Source organism: Pipistrellus kuhlii, unplaced genomic scaffold (assembly GCF_014108245.1).
Source record: "Pipistrellus kuhlii isolate mPipKuh1 unplaced genomic scaffold, mPipKuh1.p scaffold_m20_p_13, whole genome shotgun sequence".
NCBI classification, from domain to species: domain Eukaryota; kingdom Metazoa; phylum Chordata; class Mammalia; order Chiroptera; family Vespertilionidae; genus Pipistrellus; species Pipistrellus kuhlii.
Window position 1 is genome coordinate 47,146,059 of NW_023425438.1, and position 14,634 is coordinate 47,160,692.

The window sequence follows — 14,634 nt, forward strand, 5'->3', positions numbered from 1 at the left end:
ATATAAGTAATGTGAGCATCTAAGTTTAAAACTATCAACTTCTCCCAGGATACATTCATGGAAATTAAATATTGTTCCTTCTTCCCTTTTAATCCACTCATCAGGGCAGGAACCCATTTTGTTTGTTTCTAGCACCTGACCCAGTGCCCAGTACATTGTGTCAGATACTAAACATATCATGTTCAAGATATGCTAAGATAATCTACATTTAAAAACCCACTCTTTTGCCTTTTTCTATAGTTGTACAGAGAGACAGATAAAAACATCAATAATGAGAATCATCCATTAGTTGCCTCCCCATTCTCCTCTCTGAGGACCCAGCCCACAACCCGGGCATGTGTCCTGACCGGGAATCAAATAGTGACCTCCTGGTTCATAGGCCGATGCTCAAGCACTGAACCATACTGGCTGGGCTGTTATCACAAGTTATTGGAGAAATCTGTAACGTGGATAATAATGAATAGGTATGCCATCATTTAGTTAACTATTCTCTATTAATAGACATTTAAGCCATTTCCAATTTTAAACAAGTTAAACAACACTGTGGTTATTCTTAGGACAAAGTCACAGAAGCTGAATTGCTAGGTCAAGGAGTCTACATTTAACGTTTTGATTCCTATAAAAGCAAAAATATTTCAACCAGTTAATGTAACAGAAGGGAGTGGGGTTATGAAACAAAAAGGCGTTGACCTATTTGTAGGTAAGTGCAGAAAAATCTACCCTGTGGTTAACAATAAACCATTAAACAGGCTTTTAAAATGCAGTGTGGTATCCTGGGCTGAACCTGGAACATAAAAGAACATACTGGAAAAATTCAAATAAAGTCTGTAGTTCGTTAACAGCAGTGTGCCATGCCAATTCCTTAGTTTTGACAGGTGCACCATGGCGATCTAAGATGCTGCATTAGAACAAACTGAGTAAAGAGTACGTGGGAACTCTGTACTATCTTTGCAACCCTTCTGCAAGTCTAAAATTAGTCTAAAGTAAAAGGGTTTTTAAAGTAATCAAGGGGGCTGGAACCGGTTTGGCTCAGAGGTAGAGCGTCGGTCTGCAGACTGAAAAGTCCCGGGTTCGATTCCAGTCAGGGGCATGTACATTGGCTGCGAGCACATCCCCAGTGGGGGATGTGCAGGAGGCGGCTGGTCGATGTTTCTCTTTCATCGACGTTTCTGGCTCTCTATCTCTCTCCCTTCCTCTCTGTAAAAAAATCAATAAAATATATTTTTTTAAAAAATAAATAAAATAAATAAATAAATAAATAAGTAATAATCAAGGGGTTTGTTACTGCTATGGTCTGAATGTTTATGTCCCCCAAATCATAGGTGTTGAAATCCTAACCGCCAAGGTGAAGGCGTCAGGAGCCTTTGGGAATGATTAGGTCATGAGGACGAACGCTCATGAATGGGACTGATGCCCTTATAAAGACCCCAGAGAGCTCCCCTGCCGCTTCCTGCCACGTGAGGTTACAGGGAGAAGTGGCTGTCAATGAGGAAGTGGGCCCTCACTGGATGGACACTGGACTCGCCAGCACCCACCTTGGACTTCCCAGCCTCCAGAACCGTGAGCAACCAATGCCGGGTTTATGAGCACCGTCTCTGGTGTGTTGTTAAGCAGCCTGAGTTATTTACTCCCGCCTTGCCAGAATCCTCAAGTGTAAAAGACAGGCCATGCGTCTTGGGGAAGAGACTGCCATCCCTGCCTCTTCCACATTCCCAAGCTCTGCAACCAAGTTTAGTCGCAATCTGCTGTGGACTTCCACACATGAAACTTCCTAAACCCTGGGCAAAGGGTTTTGTTTTTTGCCACGATATAGAGTTGGAAACAGAAGCTCCCAGAAGTGGCCTTCTCTAATAAGGCGACTTAACTGCTAGACCTGCTCAGAATCAGTAGCAGATTGAGGAGTCGAGTGAGGTCAAGCTCTTATAATAAAGATGAACAATGTACATCTACAGAGCACATACTACATAGCAGGCTCAGGGATCAGCACTTTGAATGGGATACCTTATATAATCTTCACCACTTCAAAACACAAAACAAACCTACAACTAATAAAAATACAAAAGTAGGAGGACTACCAAGACCGGTTTGGCTCAATGGATAGAGTGTCGGCTTGGGGATTGAAAGGTCCCAGGTTCAATTCCGGTCAAGGGCATGTACCTTAGCTGTGGGCAGATCCCCAGTAAGGGGTGTGCAAGAGGCAGCTGATCGATGACTCTCTCATCGATGTTTCTAACTCTCTATCTCTCTCCCTTCCTCTCTGTACAAAATCAATAAAATATTAAAAAAAAAAAAAAAAAAAAAAAAGTAGGGCGACTAAGTTAGTCTCTAAACATTTTCCTCAAGGACCCCAAGGGCAGAACCAAGCTGAGGAGGAGACACTACCCAGGAATTTATGGAACCCAGGAGCTGCCTGCAGGAGGTGCTAATGGTCTTTGACTTTGTAGTGTTTCTTTAAAATTCACCTACATTTTACATTTTTCTTCAAAACAAATCCACACTTTTGGCAATAAAATGGTTCTAAATATTTGCCAAGTATATATCTCTTAACTTCCTCCTTCAGAAAATGACTACCTGAAGCAAGAGGTGCCTTGTTCAGCCCTCAAAATGCAGCCCAGCCCGTCAGCTGTGCGAGGGGCCAGGGCTGGGCACTCCCCAAGATCCGCTCCGCCTCCGGCCCACCAGGCGCACAGCGGGGCCCGGGCACAGAGGACCGCTGTCCCCAAGGTCTGCGACACGCCTGGCGGCCACGCTGAGAAACATGACCGAGGGCCGCCCAGGGCGGCTGCTTACCTGGCGGCTCCGTGTCCTCCTGGCCAGCTTGCTTGTGCACCACGGCTGGATACGTGACGGTCAGTTTGCTGTTGTGCTCCTTCCGGACAACTGCCCGCCCAGTCCTAGACAAGAGGACAGCTGTGACTGAGGAGAAGAGGAGCCCACCGGGACATGTACTGACAGCTGTGAGGGACTGACCAGAGACCTCTCGCTTGAGGAAAGGGACAGGCCAGCGCCCTGAGACTCACTTGCAGTGGGGACATCGCTTAGCGGTCATGTGTGTCCTCCAGAAGCAAGAGATGAGCTTGCTCTTGCTCTCACAGACATTCTTCACCTGTTGGAAAGAAAGAACCGCAGAGTGCCATTTAAAGAGAACCCAGTATGTATTCAGTAACTTTTACCTTTTTTGAAAGACCAGAGGAAGCCACTTCCTTAAACAAAAGTTTCCACGGAACCCTAACACAGCCAAGCTCTCCAATCACTGAGTGGCTTCCTTCCTCATTTATAATACGTGAATAAGAGGAGAAACAGCCTCACTGTGCTAAGAGAGATGATGAATGCAGTGGGGGCTTGCACAAGGTACTTCATAAACCCTGGGTCCCTTACTTTAATTTAAAATAAACCTCTTGGAAATAAATAAATAAAATATTTGGAAATAAACCTCTTTGGAGGCAGTTGGTGCACCCTCCCTGCTCCCTCCTGGGCTGGACCTCAGGGTTCTGAGAAAAGTACGTCCACAGTGAAGCCATGAGTGGCTCTGAGCCTGGCTGCAAATGAGAGCCACCCAAGCCCTCCCCAGACCACTCCGATCGCAATCTCTGGTGTGAAACTGGCATGAGGTGGATCCGGTTTCAAGTTAGTCCTGCAGGCTTATTATTGACATCATTCATTCTCTGAACAAATGAACACCGACACAGATGCTATGGGGGAACAGGGCATAGGGTGGGATCAACGCTCACAGTCGTTTACAGTGCTACAGAGAGAAAGAAGACAGAATGGACCTCATTCTCAAAGTGAGACTGCAAGCCAGAACCTTGCTGGACGCTGTGCCTACACTAACAATTTCATCTAATCTTCTCCTCGGTCTCCTAGTAGGCAGGCATCAAATATGAGGACATAGTGGCTCAGGAATGGTTATGCAATTTGTAGGGTCTCAGGCTTCATAAGAGGCAGAGCTGGGATTCAAACCCAGGTCAACTATGGCAAACCGAATGTGTGTGCAAGTGACAGGGCGAAAAACCAAGTGTTCTGGAGGAAAGAAGGTAAGTGACAGGGAAAAACCGAGGATTCTGGGAGGAAAGAAGGTAAGTGACAGGGAAGAACCGAGGATTCTGGGAGGAAAGAAGGTAAGTGACGGGGAAAAACCGAGGATTCTGGGAGGAAAGAAGGTAAGTGACGGAGGAAAACTGAGGATTCTGGGAGGAAAGAAGGTAAGTGACAGGGTGAAAAACTGAGTGTTCTGGGAGGAAAGAAGGAATAACGCACGTGCGAGCCCTGGGATCCAAGGAGGTTGTTCTGTACAATTTCATGTGTATATTGTTCTAATTCTTCCTGGATTTCAAAAGCAGTAGGGTCAGCATTTTCTTCCAGAAACTGAAAAACAAAGAGAAAAACCATATTCAAACAGAGCCAGTGTACAATTAGCAGCAGCACAGGGCCAGCCTTACCAAGAGGGGAAAGTTTGGTGTGAGAGCAGAGAAAGACGCTTCATGGCTGCTGTGTTGCATTCTCAAAACAGTGAGGCTGTTTAAATAAAACCCAAGGAGAATATCCTGCTTCCAATAATGGTGGGCTACATTATTCACACCAAAACCAAAAAGAACCAAGACAGGATAAAATATGTTCCTATTGTTGAAGCTCTCAAGAGCCGACAGGACAGTGAGGAGGATCCAGGCCTAACTGAAGGGAAAACAGGAGTCCATCCAGATCAAAAAGCCCAGGGCCCAGGTGCTCCATGTGAGGGGGTGGGGGGAGAGAAGGCATGCAGTGCTCCAGGGCACCCCGCAGGGGCAGGGCAGTTATGTCCAGCTGTGGAGGATGCCCACAGACTCCCACAGTGCTCTCTGGAGCTATGAGACGTGGCAGCACTGGCCTGGGCACTTTTTCCAATTCAGGAATTTTGAACTTTTCATTTTGGAGGCCTCAAACAATGGAGGGGACTGAAATCAAAGCCCTAAGTTAGTGCCACGACAGGAATCTAACAGGATACCTTCCCTCCCATATCCTACCCGCAAACACAGGAAGCTGGGAACCTCAGGGGCTGTGCCCCCAGGAACTAAACTGGCCCTCGAACAGGGCCTCGTGGATTGCAATCACCCAGCAGTCCCGAGAGCCATCAGCTTTGAATCCAGAAGCCTCTTTAGAGGAAGGCAGCAGCACTGAGGCCTCAACTTTTCCACAAAGAAATCTTTAAGTACAATAAACTGTCAAAAACGAGCACACGAGGACAAGGGAGGGAGAAGGTGTTTCTGGGAACAGGGACAACACCTTGACACTTTTAACTATTTGTTGGATTTTATATGTGATTAATGCACCTCCATGGGTATATATTACAAAAAATTTTTCTTAAGGTAGGCATCAAGAACAATTTTATGCCAGTAATTTTGAAACTTTAAATGAAATGGACAAGTTCCTAGAAAATATAACTTACTCTGAATAAAGATTTTAAGAAAATCTCTCTCTTTTTTTTTTAAAGAAATCCCTCCCTCTCTCTCTCTCTCTCTCACCAGTTTTATTTGGAGTTACCTTTTTAATTTTGTTCCCAGGAAACTTTATAAAAGTGCAAATGTCAATTGCGTTATTAGGTAGCATTGCTTACAGCAAAAATGACCTCCATTGCCTAGACTGTTTCTGAACTAGGAAGACTGAATGAATTATAAACACCACAGCTCTGAGCTTCCCTGGTGCTAACTAGGTATGCCCTTGAGAGCTTCTGGAAGCTGGGCCCACGGAGCTGTCACAAAAGATACTGATTGCTCCTTAGGGTGTGGGGCTCCTGGGCCAGGGTGGCTCCCATGTCCACTGGTGTAATCCCCTCCTTTTGCTTTTGAACTTGGAGAGCCAAAGAAGACTAGACTTAGCCAGCTGTGAGAACACCCACTGAAGAGAGGCCGTCTGGCAGCACCCAATCTTACATGAACTCTTTCAGGACACTTTAAGGAGAGAAAAGAGAATTCCCTACCTCATTTCACGAGGCCAACATAATCTAGATAACCAAACTCACAAGGACAACATGAGAAAGGAAACCTATAATACAAAGCAATGACATGATCCCAGATGCAAAATCCTAAACAAAACATTAGGAATTAAAATCTAGCAATATATTAAAAAGGCCAATTATCAAGAACAAAAAAATCCAAGGAACCCAAGGTCAGTTTAATATGAAAAAAGAAATTGAGTATTTCACCATGTGACCTTGAGAAAAATTATCTGAAACTTTCACTAGGTGCAGAAAAAGTTTTTGATAAAATTCAACATTCAGCCATCTTAGCAAAATAGGAATAGGAAAAACTTTTCTTAATCTGATAAAAACTATAAAAGTTCAGCCAAAATTATACTTATGGAGAAATGTTGAAATGTTTCCCCATTTGTTTGTTTTAATATAATTTATTTTTATACTGAACACAATCTCAAACTCACAGAAAAGTTGCAAATACATAGAACAACCTTTTCTCTTGAACCATTTGAGAAAAAATTGCTGCCCAGATACTTGGGTGAACATTTTCTACAAACAAGGACACTCTCTACTATGGTAATACAGTAATAAAAAACCATAAATTAATAATAAATTACTACACCTAATCCTCAGACACCATTCAAGTTTTGCCAATTCTCTAGTAATATTCTTTATAGCAAAAATAGCCAATTCAGAGCCACCTGTTGCATTTGCTTGTCACATCTCTTGCATCTCCCTCAGGCACCTAGTCTAACTTTAAGGACATTAGCACTTTGAAGAACTGAAGGCGAGTTAAATCTGGGTGTCTGTTGAGATCAGATTCAGCTCCTGCATCTCTGGCAGGAAGATTCAGAAGCAGTGGATGCTCTGCTCTGCTCACTACACCTCACTATCAGGTGGGGCATGATTTCAATCTGTTGCATGGGGTGATGTCCATTTTGACCACTTGCATAAGGAGGTGAGTGCCAGACTTCTCCACTGTCAAGTTACCATTTCCCCCATTTTGTAATTAATAAAGATTATTTGTGTGGGGGGAGTACTTTCAAACTGTTTAAGTAGCCTGAGTAAAATTACTTATAACTTCAATTCATTCATTCATTTGTATCAGTATGAACTTATGGATTTCATGGATTCTTACTTTATTCATTGGGTTATAATAGTTCATATCATAATTTGATGCTCAAAAACTCTTCAGATTTGGCTGGTGTGAGTTAAGATAGCTCCTGTGTCATTCTGACATGTCCCCTTCATCCTCTGAGTACCGACCCGCTCTTGGCACATGATATTCCAGGTTCATCTTGTACTATCTGCATCAGCCCTAGAATCAGCCACTTATCCAAAAAGCCCTTTCAGTGAAGAATGGTATTTAGAAGCCAAGACACAGGCACTAGATGTGTTCATTGCTAACAGCACTCCCAAGACCTGCTCAGGTACAGAACTAGGAATATACGTGCATATGCACACACCCCTTTCATTCTAATACTTTTAATTCCAACACTACAGGATTAACTCTGAGTCTTCTCTCATTCATCTATTTGTAACTTCCCCCTCTGGTGGTGTGAAATCTGGCTGTCACTATCCTTACTGTATGTACTAAATCTGATCACTCCTCCTCTCTGCGTGACCCCTTTCCCATCCCTGCCACCACCTACTCCTGTGCATGACCCCCTCTCGCCCAACTTGGGCTCCCATCCTGCTCCAGGCCACTCTCCTTATGAACTCCCCCTTGCTCTTTGGGCTCTCATACACCACACTGGACTATCCAACATGGGCACCCTCTTACCTGATTTGGATGCCCGCCTCCCATGCTGAGCTTTTACCCTAAATTAGGGGTGTCGAACTCAATCAGAGAAGGGGTCAAAATCTAAAATCCAGCCTAAATCGCGGGCCGAATGGTTTACTGAATAGTCATAAACTGTCATTGTGATGGAAACGCAGCGGAGTGCAGTGATGACAGCGCGGTGCAGGCCACATTGCAAGGCCTGGCGGGACGGATTTGGCCCGCGGGCCTTGTGTTTGACACATGTGCCCTAAATGAACACTCTCCTCCTGCTAGTTGAACTCTGACATTCCAGGTTGGGCTGCCCGCACATGCAGAGATGCTTTCCCCTTGAATGTTTTTCTCACTTTGGTTGGCCTGACAACCTACACCTGGCCACACCTCTGTGTAGAAGCCTATGTGCTCTGCCCACTTAAAGTCTGAAGGGAAGGAGAAGAAGAAAGGTGAAAGGTTTTCCTTTGTGAGAAGAAACAAGACAAGGATGCATGCTACTCCTTCAACACAATACTGTAGATCCTAGCCGCCAAAATAAGGTAAGAAAAAGAAACAAGACATGTAAGGATCGGTAAGAAATAAATCCACAGGTGATGACTGTGTTGAAAATCTAAAAGAATGTACACATAAAGTATCAGAACTTATGAGATGCTTTTGCCCGGCTGTTTCATACAAAAATCAATATACAAAAATGAATAAGATTTTAATCTTCAAACAGAAAATGAATTTTAAACAAGATATTGATAATAGCATCAGAAAATCTGAAGCAATTATTAGTCACAAAGAAAACAAGGTCTGCAATAGAGAGACTGTGTTCACCACCTTACCTAAGTTATCAAACTAAGCCTTATCAATAGAACGTGAGAGCATGTGCCTCTAAAACGATGCAACACCAAGTATCCTGTCCTGAGTAGGTAGTATGCTTACCAAAACATGAATCTAATGAGGAAATAATCAGACAAATCTGGGAAGTGAGAAATCCTACGAAGTGCTAATGTCTTCAAAAAAAAGTCAGTATCATAAAAAACCATTTTCTACATTAAAAGAGACCAAAGAGATGTAACATCCAAAGCAATGTATGAACTTTGATTGGATTCTGGGTCCAGGAGGACAAAAAGCTCCTGGGTAAATGTTATTTCTATATTGTTTTTATTAAAGTTCCTCCAATTACCCTATGGCTTCAGTTTTCACAGCTAGTGATTGGCATCCGGTCACAAGACATAAGTAGGGACAACGGACAGCCTCTGTTCCCACTGTGGCTTGCCTGATTTCCGTGAGAGCCAGGCACCTACCCTATTCAGAATTCTCTCCAGCTCATACACTGCATGAAGGGCTCCGACTTCCAGAACTCGCAGCTGGCAGACGAGGAGGTGAATCACAGCCCGGGGGCAAGTCAGCAGGTGGCAGTTCAGACAGGAGCCCCTGAGCAGCAGGTAGAGTTTCTGAAGTAAGGAATAAAAAGCAGGATATTAGAAAATGTAGTAGTCAGGGTGATTTTCAATGTCCTTCCCATTTTTGTTTTTATGGAGTCAATTTATTCATGTAAGAATTCCACTTCCCCTGTATACCTCAAAGGCCTTCGTGACTTTTAAGAACTTGATAAATATTCCTCCATATTTTCCATATGATTTCATTTGAAACCACTAAAATTTGAAATTTACTTTGGGTCTGACGTAGGGATACTTAACTAAGTAATGAATACTACATTTAGTCAAATATTTAGTATTTAACTAAGACAATTCTCTTTCCTTGATACGATTAACAGGCAGAAATCGTGTCCATGTACGGCTATCATCCGCAGAGCTTAAAGCAAATCCTGGGGGCTGGGCTAACCAATACGGAGCGCTGAAAACGCACCAGCAGGACTCCAAACAGGAGCTTCATTCTTAGCGCCCTCAGGTCTTCCGGGGCTTTGCTCCTCCTGCCACCAAGTGGAGCCCACAGGTCACCTAAGAGCTCAGGGCCTGGAGAGCCCGAAGGACCCCTATTGCCAGGGTGGCTCTGACTATGTATCTAAGGGTATCAAGCCCCCGAAACAAAAGGTGCAGGGGATGGCCCTAGCCGGTGTGGCTCAGTGGATAGAGCATCGGCCTGCGGACTGAAGAGTCCCAGGTTTGATTCCAGTAAAGGGCACATACCCAGGTTGCAAGCTCAATCCCCAGCATGGGGCGTGCAGGAGGCAACCAATCAATGATTCTCATCATTGAAGTTTCTAGCTCTCTCTCCCTCTCCCTTCCTCTCTGAAATCAATAAAAATATATTAAAAAAAAAAAAAAAAGTGCAGAGATGGACGATGCTCTCTTCCCCTCCTGTGAACAGATCCAAGCTGTGGTTCTTCTCAACTGGAATCAAACAGATACACTTAGGTAGGGCTAGTTGCCAAATTGAAGTCCTGGATTTGGCTCCTCAGGGTTTAAAAGTTCACGGTAAAGAGCAATTTAGCTCAAAGTGTCCGGAGCTAACCTCCTCAGACCCCTCCTGTGGGGACAAGGGTGGCCTCACAAATCCCCCAGCAGCCCTGAGACCCACACATCCAGCGTGGCCGGGGGCAGAACGTACGTCGAAGAGGAGCGGATTGTACACGGTGAGCGGGAGCTCGATGTGGCCCAGGTGGCCGGAGCAGTTGTTGAAGTCCTGCACGCAGGTGGAGCACACCTCCTTTGAATCTGCAGGGCCCAGAGCTAAATCGTACAGGCCATTGACCGACGGGTTTCCCAGGCTGTCCAGGAACCGAGGGTTTGTAATGGATTTAACACTTAGTTTCCTAAGGAGATAAAGAACAAGGGAAGACAGGTTACTCGACTTCTCGGACGTTTCCTCTTTGCCATCAAGTGAGAGCTGTTTCCTCAGACACGCTGACAGCGGAGGACAGGATCGGTGCCTGATGCTCTCATGGCTACAGCTCAGCACTTAGCGAGGAGACTGCACACAGTACTTGCTCCATAAGTGTGTGCTGGATGAGTAAGAGCAGTAAAACCACTAAAAAACAGACCGTGCAAATCTTGCACTGAGTATACGGTTTCAAAGAGTTAAGGAATTACTCCATGCCAAATGCTTTACAGGCAGCACTGACTTGAACCCTCTGACATGGGCATTTCCTAAAAATTAAAATCATTTTCAGTGGAATGGATTCATGAATCTAAGAGTGCAAACCAATTTGAAGCTCTTGATATATCTGGCACCTTGCATTCCAGAAGAGATGAGCTAACAGTAGGGTCTTAGTCAGCACTAAGTTTTAGCACTTTAAAATCTTTCCAAGCCCTAGCTGGTTTGGCTCAGCAGATAAGAGCATTGGCCTGAGAACTGAAGGTTCTTAGGTTCGATTCCAGCCAAAGGCACATGCCCAGATTGTGGGCTCCATCCCCAGTGTGAGGTGTGCAGGAGGCAGCCAATCAATGATTCTCTCTCATCACTGATGTTTTTATTTCTCTCTCCCTCTCCCTTCCTCTCTGAAAGCAATATATATATATATACATATATATATAGATAGATAGATAGATAGATAGATAATTTTAACCTTTCCAAATTTAAAGGGAGAAAAAAAAGCTACCCAATCGTCATGTTAATTACTTCTTATTACAGTATTTCTTTAAGCTGTTTTGGTCCTTTACTTGTTTTTAAATTAAAATCTTAATTTTTTTTTATCATTGTTATACATGAGCTCCTTCCACATGAGGACATTAACTTTTTACTAATATGGTGGCAAATATTTTTCTTAGTTTATAATTTGCCTTTTGTCATTTTTCCTATGAGGTTAAGAAATTCTTAAACAGCTTTGAGATATACCTCACATACCATATACTGCATTCATTTAAAGGGTATACTCACCATTTCTCAGTCCATAGATTCATGCAACCATAACCACCACCTAAGTTTAGATTTTCATACCCATTAAAAGAAACTGTACACCCATTCAAGTCACTCTCTATCTGCCACACCTCCCTTGCCACATGCTACGCAATGACTAACCTTTTTCTCTCTAGAGATTTGCCTATTCTGGACATTTCACTTTCACACAAATGGAATAATACAATATGTGGTCTCTTGTAACTAAGTTCTTTATTTGGCACGTTTTTAGTTTCATCCGTGTTGTAGTATGACTCCTTTATTATTGCCAAGTCAGAGTCCACTGTATGGCTATGCCATTTTCATTTATCCATCAGCTGATGGACATTTGGGTTAGGCCTACACTTCGGCTGTTATGAATAATGCTGAGAGGAACACGGTGTCCAAGTTTTTCTGTGGATGTATTTTTTCATTTCTCTGGGATATACGCCTATATGAATGCATTTAAAAAAATTAAACACATACGCCTATGTGTTTAATTTTTTTAAATACATTCTTATTGATTTCAGAGAAGGAAGAGGGAGAGATGGAAACATCAATGTGAGAGGGAACTGTTGACACCTGCTTCCTGCACATCTCACACTGGGGACTGAGCCCGCATCCCAGGCATGAGCTCTGACCCTAGCCTCCTGGTTCATAGGTTGACACCCAACCACCGAGCTACGCCAGCTGGGCTGTTTTTAACTTTCTGAGGAACTGCCAAACTGTTCTCCAAAGCAGCTGCACTATGTTACATTCCCGCTGGCAATGCGTGAGGGCTCTAATTTCTCCACATCCTCACCACGTTTCTCTCTGACTTTTCGCTTTGCCCCTTCTAGCAGGTGGGATGTAGTCCCTCCCTGTGGTTTTCACTTGCCTTTCCCTGATGACTCATGATGTTGAGCATCTCTTCTTGTGCCTATCTGCCCACTGTATATCCTCTTTGGAGAAATGTCTATTCAACACCCTTACTCATTTTAAAATTGGATTATCTGCCTTTTTTATCATTGAATCATAAGAAAGCTTTGTATAGTCTGGATATAAGTCCTTTCTCAGATATATATTTGTAATATTTTCTCCCATTCTTTTCACTTTCTTAATGGTATTATTAGTATAATTTAAAAATTTTTAATGAGAAGGTCTTTTCCATGGTGCTTTCTTCCACTACTCTTAGGCTAAGTTCTTTCCCTTCAGAGTTAGATAAACATTCATCTGCATTTCCTTCTCATCCAATTTATACTGAGCTCCCTGGATCTATTAATAAGGAAAACACTTACTGCATAAGGCAAGTGCAAACTAATTAGGTTTTGGTGCAGTCTTCCACCACTAGATCCTCTTTCTATTGTGTTCTGTAAGATGCTACTTCACTTCACTGACCTAGAACCTACAACGATGGAAAAAGAGTGGGCAGGTGGGGCCAGCACAGACCTATCCTAACTGGTAGAATAGTAACATAGTAGAATGATGTCCTATGCTCTAATCAACTGGCCAATGGGGCCCCATGGAGAGGAGAGGGCCCCCTACTGACACAAACATTCCTTTTCATGAAGCCTGAATGGTGACTGTTGAACTGAGTGGAAAATGATGGTGGTGCATCAAGAACTACCGTATTTTTCGGACCATAAGACGCACTTTTTTCCCCCCAGAAGTGGGGGGGAAAAGTCCCTGCGTCTTATGGTCCAAATATAGCCTACACATATACTTTTAAAAAAAAAAGTTTTTTTACTTGCCCGGCTCTGTGTGGTCTCTGTATGCTTGCCCGGCTCTAAAATGGTTCTAAATGCTGCTGTTTACTTTACAGGGTTGATTACATGTGTTTATGACTGTGATGTTGGGTTTTAATGCACATAAAATATTTTAGGACACTTTGTTTCAGAATCTTTTTTTCTTCATTTCCCTTCTCTAAAAACTGGTGCGTCTTATGGTCCGGTGCGTCTTATGGTCCGAAAAATATGGTAAGAACAGACCCAGGCGACCCTAGCTTGCATGACTGGTATACACTCTGAGGGCAGAGGGAGGCTACACCGAGACCTGTTGGTGTGGCTATTGTCTGCATGGTCACTTTGCTGCAAATGAGCTAGTTACAAGAGAAATTTAATCTAACCCCGTGTTCTGTGTGTGGTCTCTCACCACAAGCTTAGAGCCCACTTCAACCTTGAACTAGACAACCTTGGACAAAATACTTAGCTTTTTTTTCCCCCCCCACCTAAAAATTGATCAATGCAGTAGTTCCATTACAATGAACAGAAGATAACGTATATAAAATACAGTGCTTGGAACAAATTTCCTCCTTCTTGCTGGGGAAAAGGAGAAAGCCACCTAACCATGGCAGGCATGGGATGGAGAGGAGGGGCAACCAGCAAGGATTCCTCTGAAGAGAACAGAGCTTGAGACAAACACACTTGGGTTTGAGGATGACCTTCGCTGCTTCCTAGAGTCACTTTGTTCTCTGAACCTGGATTTCCTCTCCCGTAACTGGAAATACCACCACAAATGGTGGCAGTAAGAACTGAAAGTGCCAAGTGCTGTATAGACAGCTCCCTTACCAACACATGCGGACCTCGTGGGCCGTGTGAACTCACTGAGAAGTAAAAGTTACAGTGACATAAGTGAGCCAAGGCAGGGCTATTAGCTCACTGGGAAGTCAGAGAAAAAGGGGACCTTGGAGACAGGTTCAGGGGATAAGACAGGGACGAGCCGCTGCCTGCTGCTCCCCTGGTTGCAAATTTTCTGGGGACCCTTAAGAGTTTAGGGGTGAGCAGAGATACAAGCCTAAGGGAGAAAGATGTGAGTGTGCTCTAGGTCCTCTGTCTTGAGGCTTTTTCTTTCTTTAGCCAGTGGAAATCCTAGGGGAGGTCTCAGGGGGGAGTCTCAATAAAATAGTCATCAGCTTTCTAGGTGTGTCTTTCAATATGCTAGAGAGGGTTATTTTCTGGTTAGGTTTTTTGTTGTTGCTAGTTTCATTTCTAAAAAACATCATGAAGAGGGCCCAGATCTAGTGGGTCTGCCCCAGGAAGGTCTGGAATGTGCAAACCATTTGCTCCTAAGTACACTTGGTCAGGGAAGATAAAACCTTGTGATTCATTAG

The 14,634-nt window shown here is 43.8% G+C and overlaps 1 protein-coding gene across 1 annotated transcript in view; it reads right to left on the bottom strand.

The window, feature by feature from the left end:
* The window catches only part of POLR1A (RNA polymerase I subunit A), a 70,025-nt gene that overhangs the window by 53,959 nt on the left and 1,432 nt on the right, over positions 1-14,634 (bottom strand). The window contains exons 2-6 of the mRNA XM_036435908.2: positions 10,281-10,485; positions 9,014-9,163; positions 4,258-4,365; positions 3,021-3,106; positions 2,791-2,894 (exon numbers count right to left, since the gene is read on the bottom strand). Of these exons, the coding sequence (XP_036291801.1) occupies positions 2,791-2,894; positions 3,021-3,106; positions 4,258-4,365; positions 9,014-9,163; positions 10,281-10,485 (653 nt within the window). The remainder of the gene's footprint in view (positions 1-2,790; positions 2,895-3,020; positions 3,107-4,257; positions 4,366-9,013; positions 9,164-10,280; positions 10,486-14,634) is intronic.